At 46.5% G+C, this 24,972-nt stretch overlaps 1 protein-coding gene across 1 annotated transcript in view; it reads right to left on the bottom strand.

Moving 5' to 3' along the window:
• Positions 1–15,645, bottom strand: part of LOC147705910 (calcium-binding protein 5-like) — a 137,887-nt gene extending 122,242 nt beyond the window's left edge. The window contains exons 1-2 of the mRNA XM_086928994.1: positions 15,532–15,645; positions 15,386–15,427 (exon numbers count right to left, since the gene is read on the bottom strand). Of these exons, the coding sequence (XP_086785120.1) occupies positions 15,386–15,427; positions 15,532–15,588 (99 nt within the window). The 5' untranslated portion in view covers positions 15,589–15,645. The remainder of the gene's footprint in view (positions 1–15,385; positions 15,428–15,531) is intronic.
• Between the last annotated feature and the right edge of the window lie 9,327 nt (positions 15,646–24,972).

Below are 24,972 nucleotides of genomic sequence, written 5' to 3'. Positions count from 1 at the left end.
AAACAGTGTGTCCCCGCGCTGAGAAGTGCTGCTGCTCCCTGAAGAGGCCCAGGACCGGGATAGACTGCGTCCCGGGCTTCAGAATCAGTTATTCCCTTGGGAAGAGGTAGGTTTTTAGTTTAGATCTGAACAATGTTTCTGAAGGCTCCATGCGCAGGTCAAGGGGGAGATTGTTCCAGTGCTTGCTCGCAAGATAGCGGAAGGAGCTGCCTCCCATCCTGCTCCTGCGTACGCGAGGGATTTGAAACAGCATTGCTCCAGCAGATCTAAGGTCCCGGTAGGGCGATGTATAGTCAGAAGGTTGCGCAAATACCTTGGCCCTTTACCCTGGGCAATGCGATGAGCAAAGCAGTGAGCTTTAAACTTGATGCGCTCCTCAATGGGGAGCCAGTGAAGTTTTTGTAATGCTGTTTTGACGGATGCCCTGCGCGGGAGATTAAGTACCATGCGGGCGGCAGCATTTTGGACGCATTGTAATTGGTGTAAGCCTTTCCTGCTCAGTCCTAAAAGGAGGGCGTTGCCATAGTCCAGATGTGGAGTCACTAGGGCATGAACAAGAGTCTTCCTAGCACTGATGGGAAGCAGATCAAGAACTTTACGGAGTGTTTTTAGTATTCCAAAACATTTGCCCGTAATTTTGCTGATCTCTTGTTTGAAGGAGAGCTCCGCATCCAACCATATCCCAAAATTTTTAATGGAAAGTGCTAGGCGGGGAACTACTTCGAGTTCTGCTGGTCACCAGGCCTGTGACCAGGCAGAGGAGGACTTGCCAACCATCAATACAGTCCTATGTCTACCAGATCTTAAGGAACATTGTCAATAGTTTAAGAGCTTTGCACTTTTCTGTAGGTGTTCTCTATTTCTGTTCCTAAGCAGATATTCTTGAATATCCCACCCCATCTATAAGAGCCACCACACGTTTGTGATAATCTTCTCAATCATGGGATGGATTGATTGGAAAGACAGCACCGATGTTAAACTCTCCTACGATACGCTTGATACAGAAATATACACATGCAATTTTGAAATAGACTATTAAAGGTGGGGAGATGTTTTACCAGCCCCACCATCTGATAGCACATATGGGAGATACTTATTGCATGACCCACCCTATATGCCCATGGACATTTGGAAGGAGGGAACAGACAGCAAAATGATGCACAATTGCAGCAATTATGTCACTGCACTCTGAGCCTGCGAACAGCAGTTGCTCAGCGAAACACGAAGCCCACTAACCCGCTCTGGTGCAAGGGGAAGTTCTAGAGTAGGCTGGGAGTTTCAGGGGTCTGGGAGAGGTTTTCATGGCAAGAAATGCGGGACGGTTTTAAAGGGCGCTGTGGATGAGGGTAGGGGTAACAGGAAAAAGAACAATGGAAAGTAAATAAAGAGAAAGGGAAAGGAATATAGACTTGGTCCTAGGGCGCGCAAGCCGCTGAGGTGGAAAAGAAACAGTGGGGCAGGAGCATGGCCAGAGGGGCCGGAGCAAGACAGAAACAGAAATTGTCAAGTTGAAGTTATTGAGCATTATGTTAAAGTGGAAGGTGGGATATGTCATGGGGTGGGGGATGGGTTACTTGATATTTGTTAGAAGATTGCGAGGACACATTCATTTGTGCGGCAGGAAGCTAAAGGATGTTATTTTGTGTGCTCCAGCTTGCTCTTGAATAAAGCAGACTTTTTACAACTACAAAGGTTGCCGGAGTGATATTCCTACCTTTGTTCCCTGCACCCCTTTCTGTCAGTGTACTTCAAACAGCTCAACTTGTGTTATCCTGTGTCCTACCCTCCTACATTTCGATGTCTTAGAAATAGCTCATTAAAAGTGTTCATGTTTTCTGTAACTTAGCTGTTAGTGTGTATGAACAACCCAGCACATGTTCCCTGTCCCCTTCATAAGCTTTGAACCAACCATGTTTTCGGTACCACTTGGGGGGATGGGCTCTGATATAATTTATTGGCAAGGTATGGGTGCCTAGAGATGGAAAATGTGTGATAGCATGTCATAACTCTTTGCCTTTTGTGTGTTACCACTGCACTCCCAAGATAACTTAATGTAAATGGAAATTTTTTCATAATTTTTATTATTGTGAATTTTATTATTAAAAATTACAATTGCAGTAACTTTGATTATATAAATTGATAATAATTATATTAGTAAGTATGATTATATTAAGTACTACGCAAAGGCAACTGAGATCGTATTGAAGCATAAAGCACTGTACAACAGATTCATTCTTCGAATGTGCACATTTCACACCATTTGCAATGTCATGTCCTTTCTTGGAAAACGCTTTCAAGACACTGGCCTTCACAACCTTTGCATTGAAGCAGACATGATAGCAGAAGGAGCAATACCATCAGTACTATAAGGTTGTATGTATAATTGTGAAGTTCAAGTACACAAGTGTGTCTATGAATCTATGTTGAGGCTGGCTTGGTTGGAATTTATCTCCTGGGTGGAAAGAATTACGAAGAGAACATTCAGGTAGTCTACTCCTTCATGGAGGATGTTAATGACTTTGCAAAACCCATATGCCAACAGAGATTAGATGACCTCTTGCAGAATGCTGCCTATGCCGAAGTAAAACTGCTGTGGGATGTATTCTGGAAGCATCTTTGTCGTGCCAATGGAGCTCTCGCTGCACTTTGGATGTTATATGTGGCTGTTGTTGAAAATGTCTTGTTGGCTCTGCTGTATGACAGGATGAACTACGCTAGATATCTTCCTATATACTATGCCGATATGACATTACTTGCAGTGAAACATCCAGAGATACAACACAACTTCATCAACAGATGCTTTTCAGTTCAACTGTCAGATGTTAATCCATTTGGATGAACTCCGGTGGATCAAGCAATAGAGGTAACAGTCAACAAAGACACACAGGCTCTGGGTGGTATGACAGGGTACAACCTCAAGGCAGGTGCTGTGAAAAGATACTATATAATAGCTGAACACAGAAGCGTCTTTTTGGGTCAGATAAAGGAAATGGTACGTAACAACAGACCAGATCTTACTCACACAGACCTACATAACTCACGAATTGAAAAAGATGGAGATACTGTTACAGGAGCTGTTAGTCTGGTTCAAAGCTGGCTAAAAGCATTTGTTGGGCCATCGTGATGTCATTAGTCTCTCCACACCAAAAAAGGCATCGCAAGACTTAGTATCCAACATAATGAAGGTGCATGAAATAGGTGAACAGTGCTATACAGACGTCAAACTTGAGAGACTTGAGTATAATCCACCTATTAAGAAGTTCTGTGACCCAATGAAAATGAACAAACTAAAAACCTTCACTAACATGCCCAAGAAGAGGGCAGTGAACAGCAAACGCAGGACAATCATCATGAAGCAGACAAAACACCATTTGGTTGAATCATTGTGACAGCACAGAATCGGAAACTTCAAATGGCGGATGTACTCTCTCATCCCTTAGGACTTTTACCATGGGCTTTAGCAACTTAAGAAGGCCTGTTGCGAAAAACGTACAAAGCTGTTTTAGCAAAATACTTGCAGAAAAATGTACCCCTGCTGAGAAAATACCTGGAAATTCAGTCCCGCTGATTGATGGTATGGTTCTTGTTCAGAGAGTAAAGAGAAAAGGACTCAAACTTTGGTTAGGTGGCTGTGGCTGTGTCTGTCTTGTCCATGGCTTTGCAGAAAGGAAATAGGAGTCAAAGAATCGATGTTGTGTTTGATACGTACAATAAAACGTCTATTAAGAACAGCGGAAGGACAATCAGAGGGGAAGAACGAGGGCAGCAGTTACAGAGTATCTCACCTTCCCAGATTGTTAGACAGTGAAGGAAACTCCTAAGCCACATAAGGAACAAGCACTGGCATTGCCAATAGGTCTCGTAGTAGGAAAGTTGGAGCTATTACAATTGCAAATAACAATGCCTTTTATTTTTGTTTTCATTTTAAAAACATAAAGGGCTTTGTCATTTACAAAACCAATAGCTCCAACTTTCCTACTGCGAGACCTATTGGCAACGCCAGTGCTTGTTGAGCTGAGCCTTGGTGTTTGTGTTCTGCTGACAGTTAAGAGGTGTGTAGGTGAGTGTCTCAGAGCTGGCAATTACTTCTCTCCATTGAAGATTGCTCAAAGTCTAAGTTTTGAGGATCTTTAAAACGAAATGAGACTTTTTACAGCAAAGGTAAATGTTGAGTTGAGTGTCATTCTTTCGAAACGTGTATTTCTGATGTTACCTCTGAGGTGGGACAGTCTGTAAATGTTAACTCTAGAGATTCCTCATGTTGATTGGAGGCCTGACTGTATGTGGTTGAAGGTGGTTTGTATCCCCATGTATGAGTTCAGGAGCTAGGCTCCTCCATCATTGTGCAAAGAATGACGGTGAGTTGAGATCCTTGGTGTGTAAGTGGATGTTTTGGGAGCAGGCCCTCTATGGGAATTCTCAACTCCTTTTGTGGGAGTGGGGGTGATGTGAACCCTCTCTTTGTGAGATCAGGGATGCACCTATGTGGGTGAATTTTGCAGGTGACCGATTAGAAATGCACTACTTGGGTACTTTGGGATCCTTCTATGTGTGAGTAAAGGTGTCATGAGAATCCCCCATGCATGTGTATATTTTCTGGTACTGTGCTGTGTGAAGATGGTGCTGTGCGCTTCGCTTTGAGCCACGCAGCATTTTTCTGTGTGATATATGAAGTGGTCTGAAAATCTTGCTGCATGTGAATAGAACGAGGTAGTCTTAAAATCCAGTTGCATGTGGGCACCTGTAGGTCCTCTGAACTTCAAGCTGTGTGGGAAAATGAGTCGTATTGGCATCATCTTTGTCTTAGGTGGAACAAAGAGGCCTGAACATTCAGCTGTTTGTGAGAGGAATGAGGAGGTCTGAACATCCAGCTTTGTCTGAGTGGAGCGAGGCCTGAACATCCAGCTGTGTTTGTATGAAACTAGATGGTCTGAACATCCTTGTGTGTGTATAGAATGAGCTGTGGCCTGAGTATTCAACTGTGTGTTAGTGGAACAGGACTTTGCATGCAGGTGTGTGTGTAATGGAGTTGAAACATCATTCATTTGTGTGTCAGGAGAATGAGGTGGCCTGTGCATCAGCTGTAAGTGAGAGTGCAACCATGTGGCCTGAACAGCTAGCTTTGATTGAAATGAGGTAAGCTGACTAACCAAATGTGTGTCTTTGATAGTGCTGTGTGTGCGTTCACGCCTGTGTTTTTGTGTGAGAAATGAGGTGCTCTCACCATCCAACTATGTGTGTCAAACAAGGTATGTTCTGGCCATCCAGCTGTGTGAGTGGAATGCAGTAGCCTGAAAACCCAGCTGTATGTGCGTAGGATGTGGTGGCAGGAGCATCCAGATGTAGCTTTGTGAGTGGGATGGGGAAGGCTGGACATCCAGCTGTGTGTCAGAAGAGGTGGTGTGAGCATCCAGCTATGCGGAAAATTAGGAGGTCAGAACATCTCGCTGCATGTCCCCGGGATTAAGTGCCCTGAAAGTTCATGTACACCTGCGTGAGAGCTGGTGAAGGTGGCCTGAAAATTCCACTGTAGCTGTGCGAGTGTGGCCTGGCCATCCGGCCGTCTGTGAATATAATGTGGGACAGATGCTGTGACCATCGTCTGTGTATGTCTGTCTGTCTGTCTACACAGTGGATGCACGTGCTCCTATTACGGCAGGCACAGAGGTGCGGGCATTAGCTGCAGCTCCTGCGACCGGATGGCTGCTGTTAAAAGAAAACATCATACAGCCTTTTGCTTTATACCAGCAAGATTATCACATAATGCATGTTTAAAAATCCTCATCCTTTGCCGCAAGCAACAGAAAAGTAAACACCAGCCTTCATGTTAAAAAATAAGATTTGACCTCTAGGTTTGAACGCACAACAAATATGACAGGAAAATGTCTTGTTTAATCTTTGAACAACAGCATGAATAATTAGGTGCCCTCTCAAGGCTGCTGTAGTTGGGGCCACTCACACCTCTGGGCCCTGGTGCATTGTACCGGCTGCACCACTGGTAGCTATGCCCTGCTAAGGTGTAAGTGATAACTATCAACCTGTCCTGAGCACAGAAATAGAAACAAGGAGATTAAATACTTGAAGGTGCACTTGGATAAATAAAACGGGGAGATGAGTAGAACACATATCCCCAGATGCTGCAGGTGCAGTGGAATATAGAAATCGAGATTTGAGGGTGGGGGTTTACTGGGTGGGACACAGAACTGCCAGCAGAGGAACTTCAGAGAGAAGATCTTTAGTACTATAAAAGTATAGGAGACAACGAAGAGGGGGTGTTATTTTTCACATGGAGTGGCGCTTGTCAAATAACGTGAAATTAGCATGCATGTAAATTACGAATGCGGTGCTTTGTTTCCAGTGCATCGCGGTCCCGATTTCACAGAGAGCTAGACAGGACGTACTCACCAGAGTTGTCTGTTCACGGCGATTGGCGCCAAATAGATTTGGTTTTGCCTTGACGAGGCGTACGGGCACTCCGTCAAAAGATAAGAGAAGCGGCTCATATTGCCAGGAATAAGAAGCCTTTAGTATCTGAAGTTTATCACAGTCCTGTGTCCTTGTTTGCACGTGTCACTTGGAAGCATGACAGACTTTCTGTCACAAAGTGAGGTGCATGGTGCCAAATCGAGTGGGAAAAATCTTCGACGGTGAGAAGTGTCACACGAGAGCAGCAGCTGGCTGGCTGGGGAGGGGGAGGAGAAATCCAAGGGAGGCTGTGTGCGGGGAGAGGGAGGAGAAGTGCCGATAAACAGGCATAGGGGAGAAGAAGCCGCAGAGCACACGCTGGGCGAAGCCCTTTGATGTGCTGTGAGCGGCCGTGAAACTGAAAGTACGGCCGGCCTGCGGCCGGCCATGAATAATTAGGGGAGGGAATGCGCGTGCTTGTTTGCTCACGTGATTCACGTGAACTTCAAGAAAACTGCGGCTGAAAGCCCTTGGTTTGACGAGGATTTTGGCTACTTGAATTCTCGCTCCCTCAATGCGCTTGCGCGCATTGTAGGTCACGAGACCTAATAAACCAACTCTCATCACACTTCTTGTTAACCAATGGAGGAAACTAGGGTGTTTTGTAAAACTTGAGAATAAAATACTGTTCACAAACTGTGATGATACATGCTACAAAATCACATCTGAAGGGAGCCACAAATTGTTCGATCTCAACAGTACACACGAAGAAGCAGATGGTTGTTGGTTACTGTATGCAGCACATGCTGCTAATGAGGGTTATGAGGCAGTAATGAGAAGCTCAGCCAACACCAATGTGTTCATTATGTATTTGGGATTCCATGACAGAATCATGGTTTAATTGTTTCTAAAATGTGGTACTAAAACACACATGCAAGCCCTTGACATTGGGAACATAGCTTCAACTCTTACTGAAAATGTTTGTCGAGCTATGATAGCTATGATATTAAGTGTATTTGCGGGAAAAGGAAAAGTAAGTGCATTCAAAATCCTGTCTGCCAACAGATTTACACTGGGAAAATGTTTGCAGCATGGAGATGAATGGGCTCTCTCTCTGAAGAACTAATGGACAAATTGTAGCAATTCTTGTGCTTGCTGTATGCACCAAAATCTTCAGTTCATCACGTGAATGACTTGAGATAGCAACTGTTCAGCACAAAGAATGGTGAGATATACAGTCATTAACTTCGACCTTCACCTTGCAGGGACTGTCTGAAGAAACGTGCCAAACCTGCAAATTATCAAACAGCTATACGCAAGAGATGTCTTTTGAATGAGCCACAGACACCTAGTCCAAGTGGGAGAAGGAGGAAATTGGTAAAACACGAGGGAGCAAAGCAACTGGTAGTGGACTGGATGGAGGGGCACCAAGCACCTCGGGCTGTGTTAGATCTACTAGCTTGCAACTGCATTAGAAACTGCAAACTGCCAACATGTGTCTATTGTCTAAATGACCTCAAGTGCACGGACATGTGTAGACTTGCCGCCTGTGAAAATCAAACAGACGCAGTGAATGATGACACCTGTTCAGAAGAAGATGATGACAACGAATGTGAAGGATAAAATTGTGCTTATGTTCACTCATTGCATACATTGCCTATGTAAGATGTAACAACAATTATTATTTGAAATTGTAAGTGAAAATCATGCATATAATCTATTTTAATTTATGAGGAATACAATGAAGTAGTATTTTTATTATTTTAAGGACTATATTGCTATTATTACAATTAAGAATCATAATTATTTTTAAATAATATTGAATTTAACCAATCCGGTGGAATAAGATTTAATTTGCCACATATTTTGATGAATTTGCAGTTATTTATCAAAAACATGACCACCATTATTTTTCTTGGGCTATGGTTGCTAATCCTATAATATCGCACAAAAGGCACAGAGTGATGACTTGCTATCTCATATTTTCCATCCCTAGGCATCCATACCTTGCAAAAAAATCATGTTAGAACCCACCCCACCCTGAGTGGTACCAATGGCCTAAATCTGGAGTCCTGGCTCATGACCTAACACCCATTTCTGCCAATGTACAAAGTAAAGAGCCTAGCATGTATGCCCTCCCGGTGTCCTAGCCCATTTCTGTCACAATCTTTTGGAAAAAACCTAGCATCTGTCCCACATATCCTGCACCAATTCCTGTCCGCAAAGAGCCAAGCGTGTGCGCCCTGTTTCCTACGACTATTTCTTTCCTTGTATTGTAAAGCCTTCCAGAATGTTTGACCTCTTTCCCAAATCCATTTATGTCACAGTGTACATTAAACAGTTCATCATGACGTATTCCATGACTTTTACACTATCTGTTGGTTAATGCTGTGATCTTGGTTACATGTACAGTGCTCACGCCAATCTGAGGCTGTCTTGAAGCCTCTAAGTGACGGGGTTTACAGTGGTGGTAAGTGTTGTTGTTCAGGCCTAGTGAGAGAAGAACCATTGTATTACATATAACCAGGGGTCTTAGCTTCAGGAGGTGTGTTTGGGGTGTGAAACCCCCAAATAAATGCATTTTTGGCTTGGTAGTTGGGTCTGCAAGACCTGGGTCAGGTCTACTATGTCTGTGTCAGTTTTTCTTGTCTGGTTCAGGAATAAAGTCAAAATCAGTGGCCTTTGAAGTAAAACAGGAGAGAGAGAGTGTGACAGATATACACCTGGTGGCTGATGTGAAACCAAATAACCTGGAATCAATACTGGCTTCCCTACCTGTCCAAACCGTGCAATCCTAGGCAAACTTTAATTTCACAGAGACTCTTTTTATTTTTTTATCGCACAAGAGCACTTTTAAATACTTTAGTTCAGGGTGTACACTGTACAAGTTTGATTTAATAATCTATAGTGTTGCTCAATCTATAATAAGGATATAGGCCACATTTAGGGTTTACAAGACTACTGACTTATCTCTTAGTTCACTAAAGTCATTGTTGTTTGGGAGGAGCGAGCTAATGATGTTTTTGATAAATATCTGTCTATGCAGTGGTATAATCAGATGTACTAAGATTTAACGCTTCTGCATGCTGAAGAGATACACTTTTTCGAATTTTTAAGAGCCTGTATCATAATTTTACATTATGTGTGTTGCACAATAAACATACCAAACGTATTCATGGCTTGTGCCTTGGCTTCTACAGCTAAAGCCAGACCCTTGGCTAGGCTCTAGCTCAGCTTGTCCTATTAATTTGTTTGCAGGCCCACCTCTCTTTATATAGCCATTGTCTGACCTAGGGTAGTGTGGAGTACAAAAAAACGATGGATTTAGGCCCAGATCTTTGTACTGGGGTGAATCGCTCCCCAAGCTCCCTGCTCGGTCTGGTATCGTTGTGCTGCGCTCCTTAACCAGACCTGCTGTCTCTTAAATCTGCTGTAACGCGATTAGCTTTGCCTACATTAAAACGGAATCTCAGGGCGTTTTGCCAACTTTAGCACGATAATTTATTTTGACTCTGCTGTAACGCTAATGATATGATTTTGCTTCACTTGATCAGGAAATAGTTCATAGTAGCGCTTTTGCATACATTGTCTTATTATTGCATTGATCTTTGTGGCTGTGTTTACTTTCCTATCCGCTGCCATTTTGTTGTTGTTGTGCCTGCAAGCCCGTCCTCTAGAGCCCGCCCCGCCTCCCAGCTGAGCCTACCTCCCACTGACTGCATAGGCCGCTCCCGTACTCGGAAGCGCTGTGACCGTCTCGACGCTGTTGATAGCGGTCGCTCCCCAAGCTCCCTGCTCGGTCTGGTATTGTTGTGCTGCGCTCCTTACCCAGACCTGCTGTCTCTTAAATCTGCTGTAACGCGATTAGCTTTGCCTACATTAAAACGGAATCTCAGGGCGTTTTGCCAACTTTAGCACGATAATTTATTTTGACGCTGCTGTAACGCTAATTATATGATTTTGCTTCACTTGATCAGGAAATAGTTCATAGTAGCGCTTTTGCATACATTGTCTCATTATTGCATTGATCTTTGTGGCTGTGTTTACTTTCCTATCCGCTGCCATTTTGTTGTTGTTGTGCCTGCAAGCCCATCCTCTAGAGCCCGCCCCGCCTCCCAGCTGAGCCTCCCTCCCACTGACTGCATAGGCCGCTCCCGTACTCGGAAGCGCTGTGACCGTCTCGACGCTGTTGATAGCGGTCGCTCCCCAAGCTCCCTGCTCGGTCTGGTATCGTTGTGCTGCGCTCCTTAACCAGACCTGCTGTCGCTTAAATCTGCTGTAACGCGATTAGCTTTGCCTACATTAAAACGGAATCTCAGGGCGTTTTGCCAACTTTAGCACGATAATTTATTTTGATGCTGCTGTAACGCTAATTATATGATTTTGCTTCACTTGATCAGGAAATAGTTCATAGTAGCGCTTTTGCATACATTGTCTCATTATTGCATTGATCTTTGTGGCTGTGTTTACTTTCCTATCCGCTGCCATTTTGTTGTTGTTGTGCCTGCAAGCCCGTCCTCTAGAGCCGGCCCCGCCTCCCAGCTGAGCCTCCCTCTCCCCTCCCCCCCACTACCCATTTATGACAGATGTTTTTGCGCGCAGCGTTCACGCGCAGCGGTCGTGCCCCATGCGCGCCGAAGGTGCGCCAAAGGTAAGCCCGTCTACGCCCGTCCGTGCCTGGACCGCGCCCAGCGCCAGGCCCCCTGGCCCCCGCAAAGTGCACTCCTCCAGCATAACGTATGACGCCGACACCCTCCTAGCCCTTAACCCCGGACGCACACCTCTATGCTGCGTAGTCGCCCCTGGACACACCCATGGTCCTTTCGCCTGCCACTCCTGCAAATTTACCAGCACCAAAACCCATACCACATCCACTAACCCCAAACACAGCTACGACTCTAACCACCTGAAGTGCATCCTGCTGAACACCCGCTCGGTCCACAGACACGCCACTGAACTCTGGGATCTACTCAACACTACATCACCGGACGTCGCCTTCCTCACTGAAACATGGATGAACGCATCATCAACACCCGACCTCGCCATTGCCATCCCGGACAATTACAAGATTATCCAAAAAGACCGCACCGTCCAAACAGGAGGAGGCATCGCCATCATCCATAAGAACACCATCAAAATCACGACCAGCTCCGACGATAACCTTACTATCGCCGAACACCTCCACTTCCAGATCCACACCGACCCTAGAACCACACTCAGAGGTACCCTCATCTACAGACCTCCAGGAACCCGTAAACAATTCAGCGAAGACATCACTGACTTCATCAGCCCACATGCCCTCGCCTCCGAGAACTACATTCTATTAGGAGACCTCAACTTCCACCTGGACAAGAAACACGACAACAACACCACCTCCCTTCTTGACAACCTGGCCAATCTCGGCCTCAAACAACTTGTTGACACCCCCACCCATGTATCTGGACATACGCTCGACCCAATATTCACCTCCAGCAAACACATCTCCTTCGAACGCACCACAGCTCTCCACTGGACGGACCACAGTTGTGTTCACTTCAGTTACAAAACCACCTCGAACCACAACCCCCCACAACCTATCCCCCGAAGAAAATGGAACAAAATCACCACCGAGCAACTCCTCACATCGCTCAACAAAAACCCACCCGCCCTCTCATCGGACCCAAACCAAGCTGCCATCAAATTCAAACAATGGATCACTCACAGCGCTGAAGAATTAGCACCCTTGAAAAACCATTCCACCAAACAAAACAGCAAAAAGGCCCCCTGGTTCAACGACGACCTTAAGAAATCCAAAAAGCTATGCCGCTCTCTCGAGAAAACATGGAGAAAAAACCCAACCACCGACAACATGACCACCTTCAAGGCAGCAACCCGCAAACACCACCAGCTGATCCGATCCACCAAGAAATCAGCATTCAAGAATCGACTCGACAACAACACCCATAACAGCAAGGAACTATTCAACATCGTCAAAGAATTCACCAACCCCTCCACAGTCTCAAACGACATCACTCCCTCCCAAGACCTCTGCGACTCGTTATCCTCCTTCTTCTACAACAAAATCGCCGACATACATAACAGCTTCGAAAACAGTTCCAACAAACAATCCTCTCCTCCCCCCTCAGAACCTAAACCGCCCTCCAACAACCTCAGCACCTGGAACCCAATCACCACTGAAGACACCATCCGCCTCATGAATTCCATCCACTCTGGCTCGCCAACCGACCCATGTCCCCACCACATCTTCAACAAAGCTGACTCCATCATCGCACCCCATCTCCGTGATGTCATCAACTGCTCCTTCTTCTCTGCCACATTCCCAGAAAGCTGGAAACACGCCGAAGTCAGCGCCCTCCTGAAGAAACCCACTGCAGACCCCTCTGAACTTAAAAACTACCGCCCCATATCCCTCCTCCCATTCCCGGCCAAAGTCATTGAGAAAGCCGTCAATAGCCAACTCGCCTCATTCCTCGAATCCAACAACTCCCTCGACACCTCACAGTCCGGCTTTCGAGCAAAACACAGCACCGAAACCGCCCTCATCGCAGCAACAGACGACATCCGAACACTACTGGACAATGGAGAAACAGTAGCCCTCATTCTACTCGACCTCTCCGCCGCCTTCGACACTGTTTGTCACAGCACACTCATACAACGCCTCAGCAACATCGGCATAAAAGGAAAAGCCTTAGTATGGATCACCTCGTTCCTAGCTGGGAGAACTCAGAGAGTCCGACTTCCCCCATTCAAATCAGAGGCCACCGAAGTTATCTGCGGTGTACCACAAGGATCATCACTCAGTCCCACCCTCTTCAACGTTTACATGAGTCCACTCGCTTCCATCGCGCGTCAACACAACCTTAACATCATCTCCTACGCTGACGACACCCAACTAATTCTTTCCCTCACCAAAGACCCCAACACCGCCAAAACCAATCTTCACGAAGGCATGAAAGAAGTAGCCGTATGGATGAAAGACAGCCGCCTTAAACTCAACTCTGACAAAACAGAAGTCCTCATCCTAGGATCATCCCCCTCTGCCTGGGACGACTCATGGTGGCCCTCGGATCTAGGGTCAGCACCCACACCCACGGACCACGCACGTAACCTTGGATTTATCCTAGACTCCTCACTCTCGATGACCAATCAAGTCAACGCAGTCTCATCCTCCTGCTTCAACGTACTTCGTATGCTCAAAAAAATCTTCCATTGGATCCCCGCAGAGACAAGAAAGACCGTAACCCACGCACTGGTTACGAGTCGACCAGACTACGGAAACACCCTCTACGCCGGAATCACAGCCAAATTACTGAAAAAACTCCAACACATCCAAAACGCATCAGCGAGACTCATTTTGGACATCCCTCGACGAGATCATATCACCGGCCACCTGAAAAACCTCCACTGGCATCCCGTCAACAAGAGAATAACATTCCGTCTCCTCACCCACGCACACAAGGCCCTCTACAAACTAGGGCCCGAATGCCTCAACACTCGACTATCCTTCTACACACCCACCCGCCAACTAAGATCATCCCATCAAGGCCTCGCCGCAGTCCCACGTATCCAAAGATCCACCATGGGAGGTAGATCATTCTCCTACTTGGCGGCCAAGACTTGGAACTCACTCCCCACCCACCTCCGCCTCACACAGAACCACATCTCCTTCAGAAAAGAACTTAAAACATGGCTTTTCGATAAATAATGAACCCCCTCCCCAAGCGCATTGAGACCCTCTGGGTGAGTAGTGCGCTATATAAATTTCTGAACTTGAACTCTGCATTCTGTCCATCAACTGTGTTTTTTGCAATTGCCACCTCTCTTTGAGACTCCAGCATAGTATATAGGGATGTCAGTCACTTGATAAATTATGATTTGTAAAATGCGAGGACTGTAAACATGAAGCCCTGCCTGCATACAATGATTTGACAACTCTATCATCAGGGCTTCCTATAGCAGAGACGAGGAAGAGAGCGCGTAGTGAAAAAACATTTAAAATAGGTGATTCTAGAGCAAGATCTCTAGGCTGTTGTGTTGTATGTGGCCGTAGTCATGATTTCCCAGGAGGAAACACCATGCCCAGATAGGACAGGCAGGAGCGTGGCTTCATGGGGAGTGTTTGGGGTGTGACACACCTCAAATGCATTCTTGGCTTGGTAGTTGGGTCTGGGCCACTGAGTCGGGTCTGCAAGGAGGTGTCAGTTTTTCTCATTCTCATTTCAGTAAGAGCTTTTAGCTTGTTAATCTTTTGGAGTGGAAATTACAAATATATATAGCGACTGGTTTCCTAAAAAAAAGTTGTAAACCTGCCTCAATAGTAGTATACCTTGTATCAGTGCAAATGGACTACATTTTGGAATCCACAACCGTTGAAGACGATGGCTTGGAAAGCTGTGCCAGTCCCAGGTTTCCAGCCATATTACTGGCAACACACACACACCCAAAAGTTGATGGGATGAATGCTTGTAAATAGTCGAACCAGCGGCAATCGCTCTGGGTGGCATTTCAACCCATCGTTTTTCTCCCATTGCGCAACCATAGACAGAGGCCCACCTAATGCAAATCCTTACTGACGCTGCTACTCATGGGAACAGTCCATCCCAAACTCTGGCCATTTCACCCCTTCGCCCTTCGGCCTACCACTTTGGTAGTTTTTGGTACATTTACACATTTACAAAATGTGAGATTAACACCCCCCACATCGCACTGAATGAACTACACCCCTGCATATGAGCGTGGCTAGGCCGAGAACAAAGGAGGGAGAAAAAAACGAACTGATTTCATGACCAGGTGAAGGTGCCTGTTCTAGAGTGTGTAGTTCTCTGAACTTTATGGGACGTGGCGCGTGGCTACATGGATACGAAAGGGGACAGATATGGTACCTTCCCAGCTTAACCCCAACCACAGCAGGCGACGCAGGGATGCTATCTGAGCCTGTAGCAGGTGTTGCGCATAGACCGGGTATTCTTGGCACAGTTACCTCCAGAAGGGCCCTGAAACTCCTGGGCGTGGCACGTGGCGTCTACGGAACAACAAACAAAGAACCAGAGGCATGAATAAACAGGTGGGTGCAGCTCTTAGTTGCACGCTGCAGCGCCGCAGAAACGAAACGGAAAGTAGACTGACCTGGGGGCGGCACTCGGGGTTGCTGTGAGGGTGTCCAGCCGTGCCCAGGTTTCCCATCGGTCCCTTGCCCGCAGCCCTCTTCTCCCGGGCGCTCAGCCGCCGCCTCTCATGCCATCCTCCCCCGGGCACTGAGGGCGATGAATCGCCTTGCAGGATTTAGTGTTTAGGTCAGGGTGGGGGTGAGAGGGATTTACGGGCCTGGAATTCGGCCACTTGGAATGAATAACAGCAAAAGATACGAGAGCGAGACATAGGTTTATGATCAAGGCAGGCGGATTAATTTTAACGCGTTGATCTTGGAAGCTGTTCTTCATCTGACCAAGGGAGAGGTCACCGAATGAATGATTTGGGGGCAGCCGTTGATGATACACATCTGGCTTAACATCTGTGGCAGGGTTGGACTAGGACACAACTAGGGCATAAAATAGGCGCAAGCTGAGCACCCAAATAAAAGAGGCTCCCAGATAGCTAAATTAAAAAAAAGGGTCCCACATTTGTACATCAGGCTAGTTTTGAACATATAAAGACACGCTATTTGGCAAGGTATAGGAGACTGGCTGCATGCATTTGTTCATGCTGCTGGCAATGTTTGTGGGGACAGGGAATTCGACAGCAAAAACCTGCCCACCGAGCCAAAGAACAGCTCTGCTAAAAAACCGGCACACACACTGATCGGTCATACCAGCCCAACAGACACTGCTTGATTGCCCTACAGGACAGCCCGACCCTTAAATTCTGTGACAGTAAAATCATAAAAAGGCAAAGACCCATCGAGAGTGACACACACACACTCGCCCAGCACCCTCTCTCCCACACTCCCACCCACATGTGCACACCATCCGTAGACCCTGGCAATTTGCAGGTCTACCCAATGATACAGCTGTCCCTGTTTTACATGCAAAGTCCCCTCTCACGTCAGGAATTACTCGTAATTCACGTTACAGACTATCCCCTCAGACACTCCACTTCTATAAAGTGAAACTCTAATACAACAAACATTTGAAAAACCAATAGGTCTGGGCAGGGGCGTATCCTCCACTAGGGCGGAGGAGCATCGCCTCTCTACCTTCTCACAGTGTGAGCAGCAGAAACATAAAATGGTAATAACTTTGAGTTATTACCATTTTATGTTTGGTTGCAGGCGGGCGGGCAGGGCTGCTCTGCGAGCAGAATAGGGGAGGAGTGGTGTGCCTACCCACTCTTCGGTGCTCAAAGACTGTTTGGTCGGACCCCTGGTGCTGCCCAAACCAGTCATGCGCACTCTGCCCTTCTACATGCAGGCTGAATGGAGAACATGGCCTTCCCATAAGGCCCTGGCTTGGCAGCGTCCCGATCAATTGCAAAGCTCCTTGCAGCGTTGTAATTGGCTGGGAGGAAGCCTGGCTGCCTGCTTCTGCTTCCTGTTCCTGCCGGTGGCAGGAGCAAAGAAGACACAGGACCTGGCCGGCAAATTAATTTTTGTATTAATAAATTAAAACACTGCGCAACCTCCTCTCCCCGCGCAACCCCCCGCCCTTCCACCCACGAGCCATACCGTCCGCGACTGGGTCTGGGTCATTTTCAGTGACCCTGCTCTCTATTTTAGTGGTAGTGTATTCAATGAAAGGAAGGTTGCTATTCATCATGATAAAGATTGCTTAATAAAGATGAAAGGTGTGATGGGACCTAATTCCGTATCCTAGGTTTACTCAGGAATGTCTGGCTGATGGACTTTATTGCCTGCTAAGAAGTGTGGAGGGAAGAAAACAATTTACAATTTATACTTTTCCCTCCGTCCAGCTAAAATAACTACGGACTCCGAATTCAGATTTTGTTGATTTATTACAAAGCCAGGAACAACAGAATATAGACACACCTCAAAATAAGGTGTAAAGATACATGAAAAGTAATACAGAGCCCAATCTACGAATGCAGTTCATACGGCACAATAGGCACAGAACAATAAATTCCAAAATCAGAAAACAGCTGAGCATAGACACAGCATCGACATCCCTTTTCATTTGTATTTCTGAAGTACAGAATAGTCTGTCCCTACTCTAATTCTAAAGTGGCATCCCTCTCTTATTTCCCAGAAGAATTTCTCAAAAGGTGTCAGCATGTGTTGACTTACTAAGAAGTGGACTCACGTTAAATGGTTCAAGTAGCGTAAAGCTACAGAGCTCGTGCTAAGATGCTCTCCTTCCTCAGTCAAAAGCAGAAGTCCTGCAACTCTGTCACTGTGCCTAATACAAATAAGGCAAAGTTACACCCCTAACGGGTCACATGGTACATTATAACCTAAGAACGTTTTTTAATATGCACTCGTTATACAGGCCTTCATATGAGTCCTATAACTGTGAATACATTTAGTTTATCTAGTCATTATATACGTGAACATTTGCATGTTTTCTTCTAAATACGTGCAAAACACTAATCAATCCTGTAAAGAACTTCACAATTCCATTCTACAGATTCTCACATGATGATATAAAACGTTGTATTAATACGCACAAAGTTCAACAAAACATTGAATATATATATATATATATGAGTGCAGTTCGTACATGAATATAATGCACCCCTTACAATTTCAGAGCGTCAAGCGCTCTATCAGGTGCTATATTGATTCAATGACTTACTGGTGATCTTCGTTAGTCTGAATACACCACTTCTCGTACCAATAATTACTAAATGAAGTGTTTTAGCCCCCCCCCCCCCCCCCCCCCAGGTATCACATGACTTAGCTGAGATCAATCAAACAAGCTAGGAAATAAACCCACTCATCCCCCCTCTCCACATCCCTCCTACCGAAGTAGTAATAAAAGGTAATGGAGCCCACAATACTTCCTGTACTTTCCCAAGCTATACAAAGGGAATACATGTGGTGAAGGGGAACGGAGGGTGGGGAGGGGATTGGTATGAGAAGAAGGGTATTCAGAGTAATAAATATTTACATAAGTAATTGAATCATTACCTCTTCAACCCTCTTCTCATACCACTACTTACTAAATGAGTATATGCCAGGGCAATCAACACAACCTGATTCCCTGGTAAAAGCATATGTACTCCTGAAGTAATACAAACACAGAAAATTGTACAAACTCATTAGGTAAGAGAAGCCGCTAATACACTAGAACCAAAATTTAGAGAGTCAGCACTCTGCACATCCAACCTATAGTGAGAAACAAAGGTAAAAGGTGTAGTCCAAGTAGCAGCTTTTCATATATCCAGAATAGAAGCCCCACAAGCCTCAGTCTAGGATACAGCCATACCACGAAAGGACCTAGCTTGTAATATATGCCTTAGAAATGAGAGAATGTATCAAAGTGCCCAAAGTCTGAGTGGATGTCTTTTGTCCATGAAGGAAAACGCCACATTTCACAAATACGTTTTCACAAAGTCTATATTCTTGTGATCTAGACAAGTAGAGTATGACAGCTCCACATGCAAAGTATGTAAGGCTTCTTCCTCAGCATTGGAAGGTGCCGGAAGAAAAGAAGACAAAATTATCTCCTGATCCTGATGAAAGGGAGTCAAAACTTTAGGACGAAACCCTGGTCATAATTTAAAAACCAATCTGACCGAAATATTCATAAATAAGGCGGTCTGATGCAGCACAGGTAAGAGCGGCGGGGCGTTTGTTGTGGAAGTCAACATACGATGGGATAAGTTAAATTACATTAAAAAAAAAAAAAAACCACCTAACTTATCGCGTGTCAACTTCCCCGACCCTGGCCCTGCCTCACCGCTCTTACCTGTGTCGGCCGCCACTGGTCTCATGGACAATGAACCCAACTCCCCAAGACTACAAGCTGGCATGATGGCCACCAAAAAACAAACCTTTAAAGAAAAATCTTTCAAATCCATCTCCTCCAGTGGCTCAGATGGAGGAAGTTGTAATGCTCTAAGTAAGGACTAACGGAAGATCCCAAGGAGAAAAAGTGACTTTTACATATGGTTTCTTTAATGAAAACACCTTCAACACCCTCAAACCTATTGAATCCATTTCGGGAACACCGCCCTCATAGCTGCCCACCACTGGTACCTCAGAGTAGCAACTGCTAAACCTTTGTCAAATCCATCCTGTCAAAAATGAAAGATTCACCAGTATACAAAGCCTGCTGTATTTAGGGACAGTTCAGCACACCACCTCGTCAATGTTCACAATGGGGGTCACAGGATTTCCTAGTGGAAAGTGTAGCATCCTCCCCAGCCCGGGAGTATGCAAATTAATCCACCACGCACAGAGCTCTGTAGTAGATGTCTTTATTTCTCAGCATACAATCACACACTGCACACTCATTACGTCATAACTGTTAATAACCACACCTTAGCACCTCCCAGCAAATTACCTAATTCCTCTGTTGAATCCATCATGAACCGCAAGATCCTAGTGCACAGGCTCATGACACTACATCTCTCCCTTTGTTAAATAGAAAGTATAGGGGGGCGGCCTACTGCTGGTGAGAATCCGGGGAGCTCGGACCGCAGGCCCCCATGCACTTTGAACCAAAGGGCCCTGCCCCCTCCCTTGTGCATCGCGGCACCATGAAGAGGGGGCAGAAGCAGATCTGACTAAGTGGCTGTATTGCCCCATTCACCTGCAGCTGTGCCCTGTGGCTGAGGCAGCCGACGGCTGGACTGCACTGTATGGGCTTCGGAGGCAGCCTTGCAGAGGTGCCTAATGCCGCTAGAGGCCCTGCACCTGTGAGTAGGCGTTCACTTTCCACATACCAGAGGCCTCACCCCCCCACTCCATATCTTCTTATGGGCGCTCTGCATGAGGCTGCATTGCGGCAGAGAGACTGGTAACTAGGTGGATGACCTGTACGCCCCTACCCCCTAGGCCCCACTGTGGGACCACCTGTGTGTGGTCCACTGGAGGCGTACACGGCCAACGCCCGACCGTTGCCTGGAGGGATTGCCATCAGATACTGAACGACAGAGCACAGGCACCGGCGTGGTGACAGGGCCTATGGAGGGAGGCAGCGGTGGCCTGTCCTGTGGGATCCGGTACTTGTGGTGCTGCAATGATGTACTGGCCGCCCCCCCCACTTGAAGCCTGAACCGTGGGGGCCCCGGAGAGGCCTGCGGCGTGTCACTGGCAATAATTCTTGAACCAGAGGATCAGGGTAGGGTCTACCTTGCCTGGAGCCACAACACTCAGTGGTGAAGGTCTGGCGGGTGTTGGGGCCTTGAGCACAACTTACCTCTGCCTGGGGTGATGGACGGGGCCCCTGGGCCCCAGGCGAGATATTGCTACTCCCTGTGAAGTGGTAGATCCTGGAGTGAAGCCCGATTGGGGCATGGACCCCTGTTTAGGTACAGAAGGATGAAGTGGCACCTCAGTGACTGGTGTCCAGCTCTGGTCTTTGAGGTGAGGCCTCCCTGTATCCCTTGTTTTGTCCTGCCCAGCCACCTTACTAGTGAGGCGTGCAGGCATGGCTGACTGGTCTTCTACCCCTGGATGAGCCACCACCTGGCAGGAGGGTCATGGCGTGATCAGTGGTATCTTTGTGTGCTGCATGAGCCCCCCCACCAAGATCGAAGGTGGACTTCCTTTGCTCCCGGGCTGGCCGCCGGCCCAGTGGTCCTTCAAGAAGATGGGGCAAGGGAAGGTGCCACCTCCGACCCCAGCCCAATCTAAGATGGACCAGTATATAGTCCTGCCACCTGACAACAGGGGACATGCAGATAAGCGCAGCAGGGTTCGGCGGACCTGTGGGTGATCCTCAAAGCCATTCAAGACTCGAGGGAGGCCGTTGAAACTAAGTTTGATGGTCTCCAAATGGACCTTTCTCTGCTGCGCCAAGATCTGCACAACGTGGTGGACAGAACGATGGAAGTGTCCAACGCTAAAGACGAGATCGCTTCTCTTAAATCCCTGATGTCTAAAATGACCACCTCCCTATCAGTGCTCACAGACCATGCAGAGGATCCCAAGATCATGGCGAAACATCTCAGACTTGTTGTTTTTCCAGAGTCCATAGGGCAATGGCCTAGCCATGGCCTTGGAGGACTGTTTTAAATCGTGGGTCTTCGCAGACAAGCTGTCCACCTTTTTTATTATAGAGAGGGCGCATCATTCCCTGCAGCTCAAGCCCCCTCATGGAGATCCCTCCCAACTTGTGATCCCACAGCTCCTTAACTTTAGGGACCGGGACATCATCCTGCAGGAGGCCTGTGTTCAGTCAGATCTGCAGGTCTCCAACTGAGATATGGCTGAAGCCGGGGTTGATTAGGCTCCAGTGGAGGCTGCCCCACCTCCACTCACACCGACATTGACCAAAACTTGAAAGACACTCCCGCGATTGACCAGTCTGGCTTGGACATCCCTACCCAGCATGTTACATAGCCTTGACTGGTCGATGCTACTATCTCTAACCTTATCTATTCCTCTGTTTTAGGGAGTGTCAGAAGGGAACTGAGTGGGGTTGTTGATGGGCCTACGTCCCCCTGATGGGACTCAGGACGTTAAACCTTTCGGATGGCTTCAACTGGTGTCTCCCCGGGTGTTCCACATGACTGGTTTGTGGTCCATATTTACACTGCTTTATGTTGTAAGGATCCACATCCTTCTGTATGGGCCCATCTTGGCTACAGACGCTCTTTTTGAGTTAACTTGCTGTGGGTAGTTCTTCAAGGGCGACAGATGCTTCCTGGGGTGAAGTGTGGGGTACGGGGCATTGGGGTGTGGGTGTTGTGGGGTGCGTGTTTTTCTTTCCCTACCAGTTGTCCATGGAAGACACAACCACTATTATTTTCAAACTTGCATGGCTTCACGTTGCATGCTCCTGGGTTGGCATACTGTACCATGCCATTAGGCAGGAATCATTGACTGTCTCCTAAGCAGGTCATGGCCCCGCCTAGAGTAATGCTTCTTTCATGGGACATTAACGGTCTGCTGGACCCGATCAAGCACTCTGTAGTTCTGTAGTATATTAGATGTCATAGGCTGGCGGTTGATCTCCTACAGGCGACTCATCTATTGGGTACGAGCTGTGCTTTCCTAGCCCACTTCGGTTATGACAGGGTTTATCATTCTGCCTTTACCCACGGCTGGAGAGGTGTCGCCATTCTGGTTCACAAGTCTCTTCTCCTGGCGGTCACTGGGCAGCACATGGACTCTCAGGGGTGCTACGTGGATGTTGAGGGGTGAATAAACACAAGGCACTACAATTTCGTATCATGCAACATCCCTCCTCCCCTCTTGCAACCCTCCCTTCAGGTGCTGCCGTCCTTTCTGATGACTCTTCCTCAGGGGGTGACGGTGGTTGGAGTCGACTTCAATTCTGTCCCCGATCCAGATCTGGACGCCTCCACTGCCTTGTACTCCGGCAGACCCACTCAATTGGCTTTACTCTCTCCTTGGGCTGACTTTGTTGGCCCATGCGATGTATGGTGCTCCTGGCACCCGACCCTACGTGCTTACACTCATCGCTGGACAGCGCGGACTACTACATAGATCTGCTGTGGCTCCCGGCATTGGACCTCCTGACGGTCGAGTCTGTACATATTCTCCAACATGGTATTTCTGGCCACGCTCTGCTCCTGCTTTCCTGGGGGCTCCAACCAACCACCTTATGCGCGGCTTGATCTTGATCTAGACTGTTAGGCAGGTGTGTTTCATTCATGATGAAGGAGCTGACGAACGTCGAGGTAGGTGCTTAAAGTGTGATGAGTCTTGTGTAATGGACTTTCCAGGATGATGTGCCATCACCATGTGTCCTTTGCACGTCAAACCCTCAGAGGATCAAAAGCAAACAGAGTGTCTGTGTTTGTTTTTGTTTCTGCTTGACCAGGACTCAGTCACCTTCATCAAAGACTGTTTCCTGAGCTTGTCGAAGCCAATCAGCATTTGTTTTTATCTTACGGAGTAGGTCTGTGACAGGAAATTTATAAGCACTCAAGGATGAGTCTACTGTCCATTGTGGCAGTTTGGTTCCAATAGCTCTCCCAAATAACAAGGTGGCACAACTCTCACCAGTTGTTGAGTGAGGAGTTGAACAATGCAGATGGAGGGCTTGACACAGGGGTTAATTTACTCGATTTCCTCCATTGATACTCATGGAATTACCCTTTTATAATGGTACCCATGAATTGTTCCACAAAGCTACTGGCATGGGGCCACAGAGTTGTGCTCTATTAATGCTTGTCATTGAGTCTGACTAGAAACTCCTTGAATTATTTGCTATTGAACGGTGGACCATTGTCAGATTTGAGAATGGCAGGAATACCCCACGCTGCAAAGATGTTATTCAGTTGCTTGATGACCTTTTCATGTGTTGTTGATGATAACTCCGCTACTAAATGAAAGCATGAGAACTCATCACTGACTACCATGAGATGCTGTCTGTTTCCCAATGGCTCAAAGAAATCAACTGCAACTTTTTACCAAGCATGTGCTGACAGGTAAGACAGTGCTGCGTCACTTTGGGGGAAAAATGGCCAGCAAGGGGTGTGTGGTTCCTGCACCTAGATGAGTGAATAGAGGGAACTAAAAGAGTGCCATCTGTACAACTGCCTTTCCCCCAAAGTAGATATGTAGGTGAGCAACCCAATATACCCTTGCGGGCTCGGGCAGAACTTATTATAAGAAAAATGGCCAGCAAGGGGTTTTATTGTCTTTCTATTTCTCAGCAGTGATAGGACCTGTTATAATTAATCAGAGTACCTAAAACTGTTTTTTAATCAGTAGCTGTCCTATGTTATTAACTTTTTAGAAAACGGAGTCCAAAAGGATCGGAACAAACAGTGTTACCACACTAACACAGTATATACAATTAATGGTGAATAAATGCAAAAAAACAGGGTTTTGTATTGTCTGAAAGTTATTATTTGTTTTCAAGACAGAAAAGTATATTTTTATACAAAAAAGATAAACATTCATATAAAATAGGGTACATACATAGATACTATTTAGATATTCAAGGTGTCGGTTGTTTCCTCCATTGATATATCCAAATCATAAGTCCAGACTGCTTAAACACAATGATACATTGATTTCAACTCAAAATCAGAAGAAAATCAAAGATGACATAAAATCAAAATGCAGAGTTGGACTAAATAGTCGACGTTTCGGTCTTTTTGGGAGTTTTTCATAAGACCATCATCAGGACAAAATAATTCTATATACAATAGATGACCCTCTGTAAAGAAAACAACATTATGTTACAATATGTACATATATTCAAACACATGGTTACAAATCTATACAGTTTTTATTTGAAACAATCTATATTTATTTACATTCTTACAAGCCTATTACTAGGTTTCTTAAAAGAGTCGGTGTGGGGGAGGAGCCAAGATGGCGACCGGAGCGGACGTGTAAGCTCCCGGCTCCGCCAGCCCTTGAGCCCCGCACTACTATCCTGCCTGGTATCCTGCCCAATTCACCGGCTGTTTGAGCGGGGACGACGCGCTGATATCGCCGATGTTTTCCCGGAATCTCAGCTCGTCCGG

This window comes from Lissotriton vulgaris, chromosome 7 (assembly GCF_964263255.1).
Source record: "Lissotriton vulgaris chromosome 7, aLisVul1.2, whole genome shotgun sequence".
Classification (NCBI taxonomy): Eukaryota; Metazoa; Chordata; class Amphibia; order Caudata; family Salamandridae; genus Lissotriton; species Lissotriton vulgaris.
This window is presented reverse-complemented; position numbering and strand designations above follow the sequence as displayed.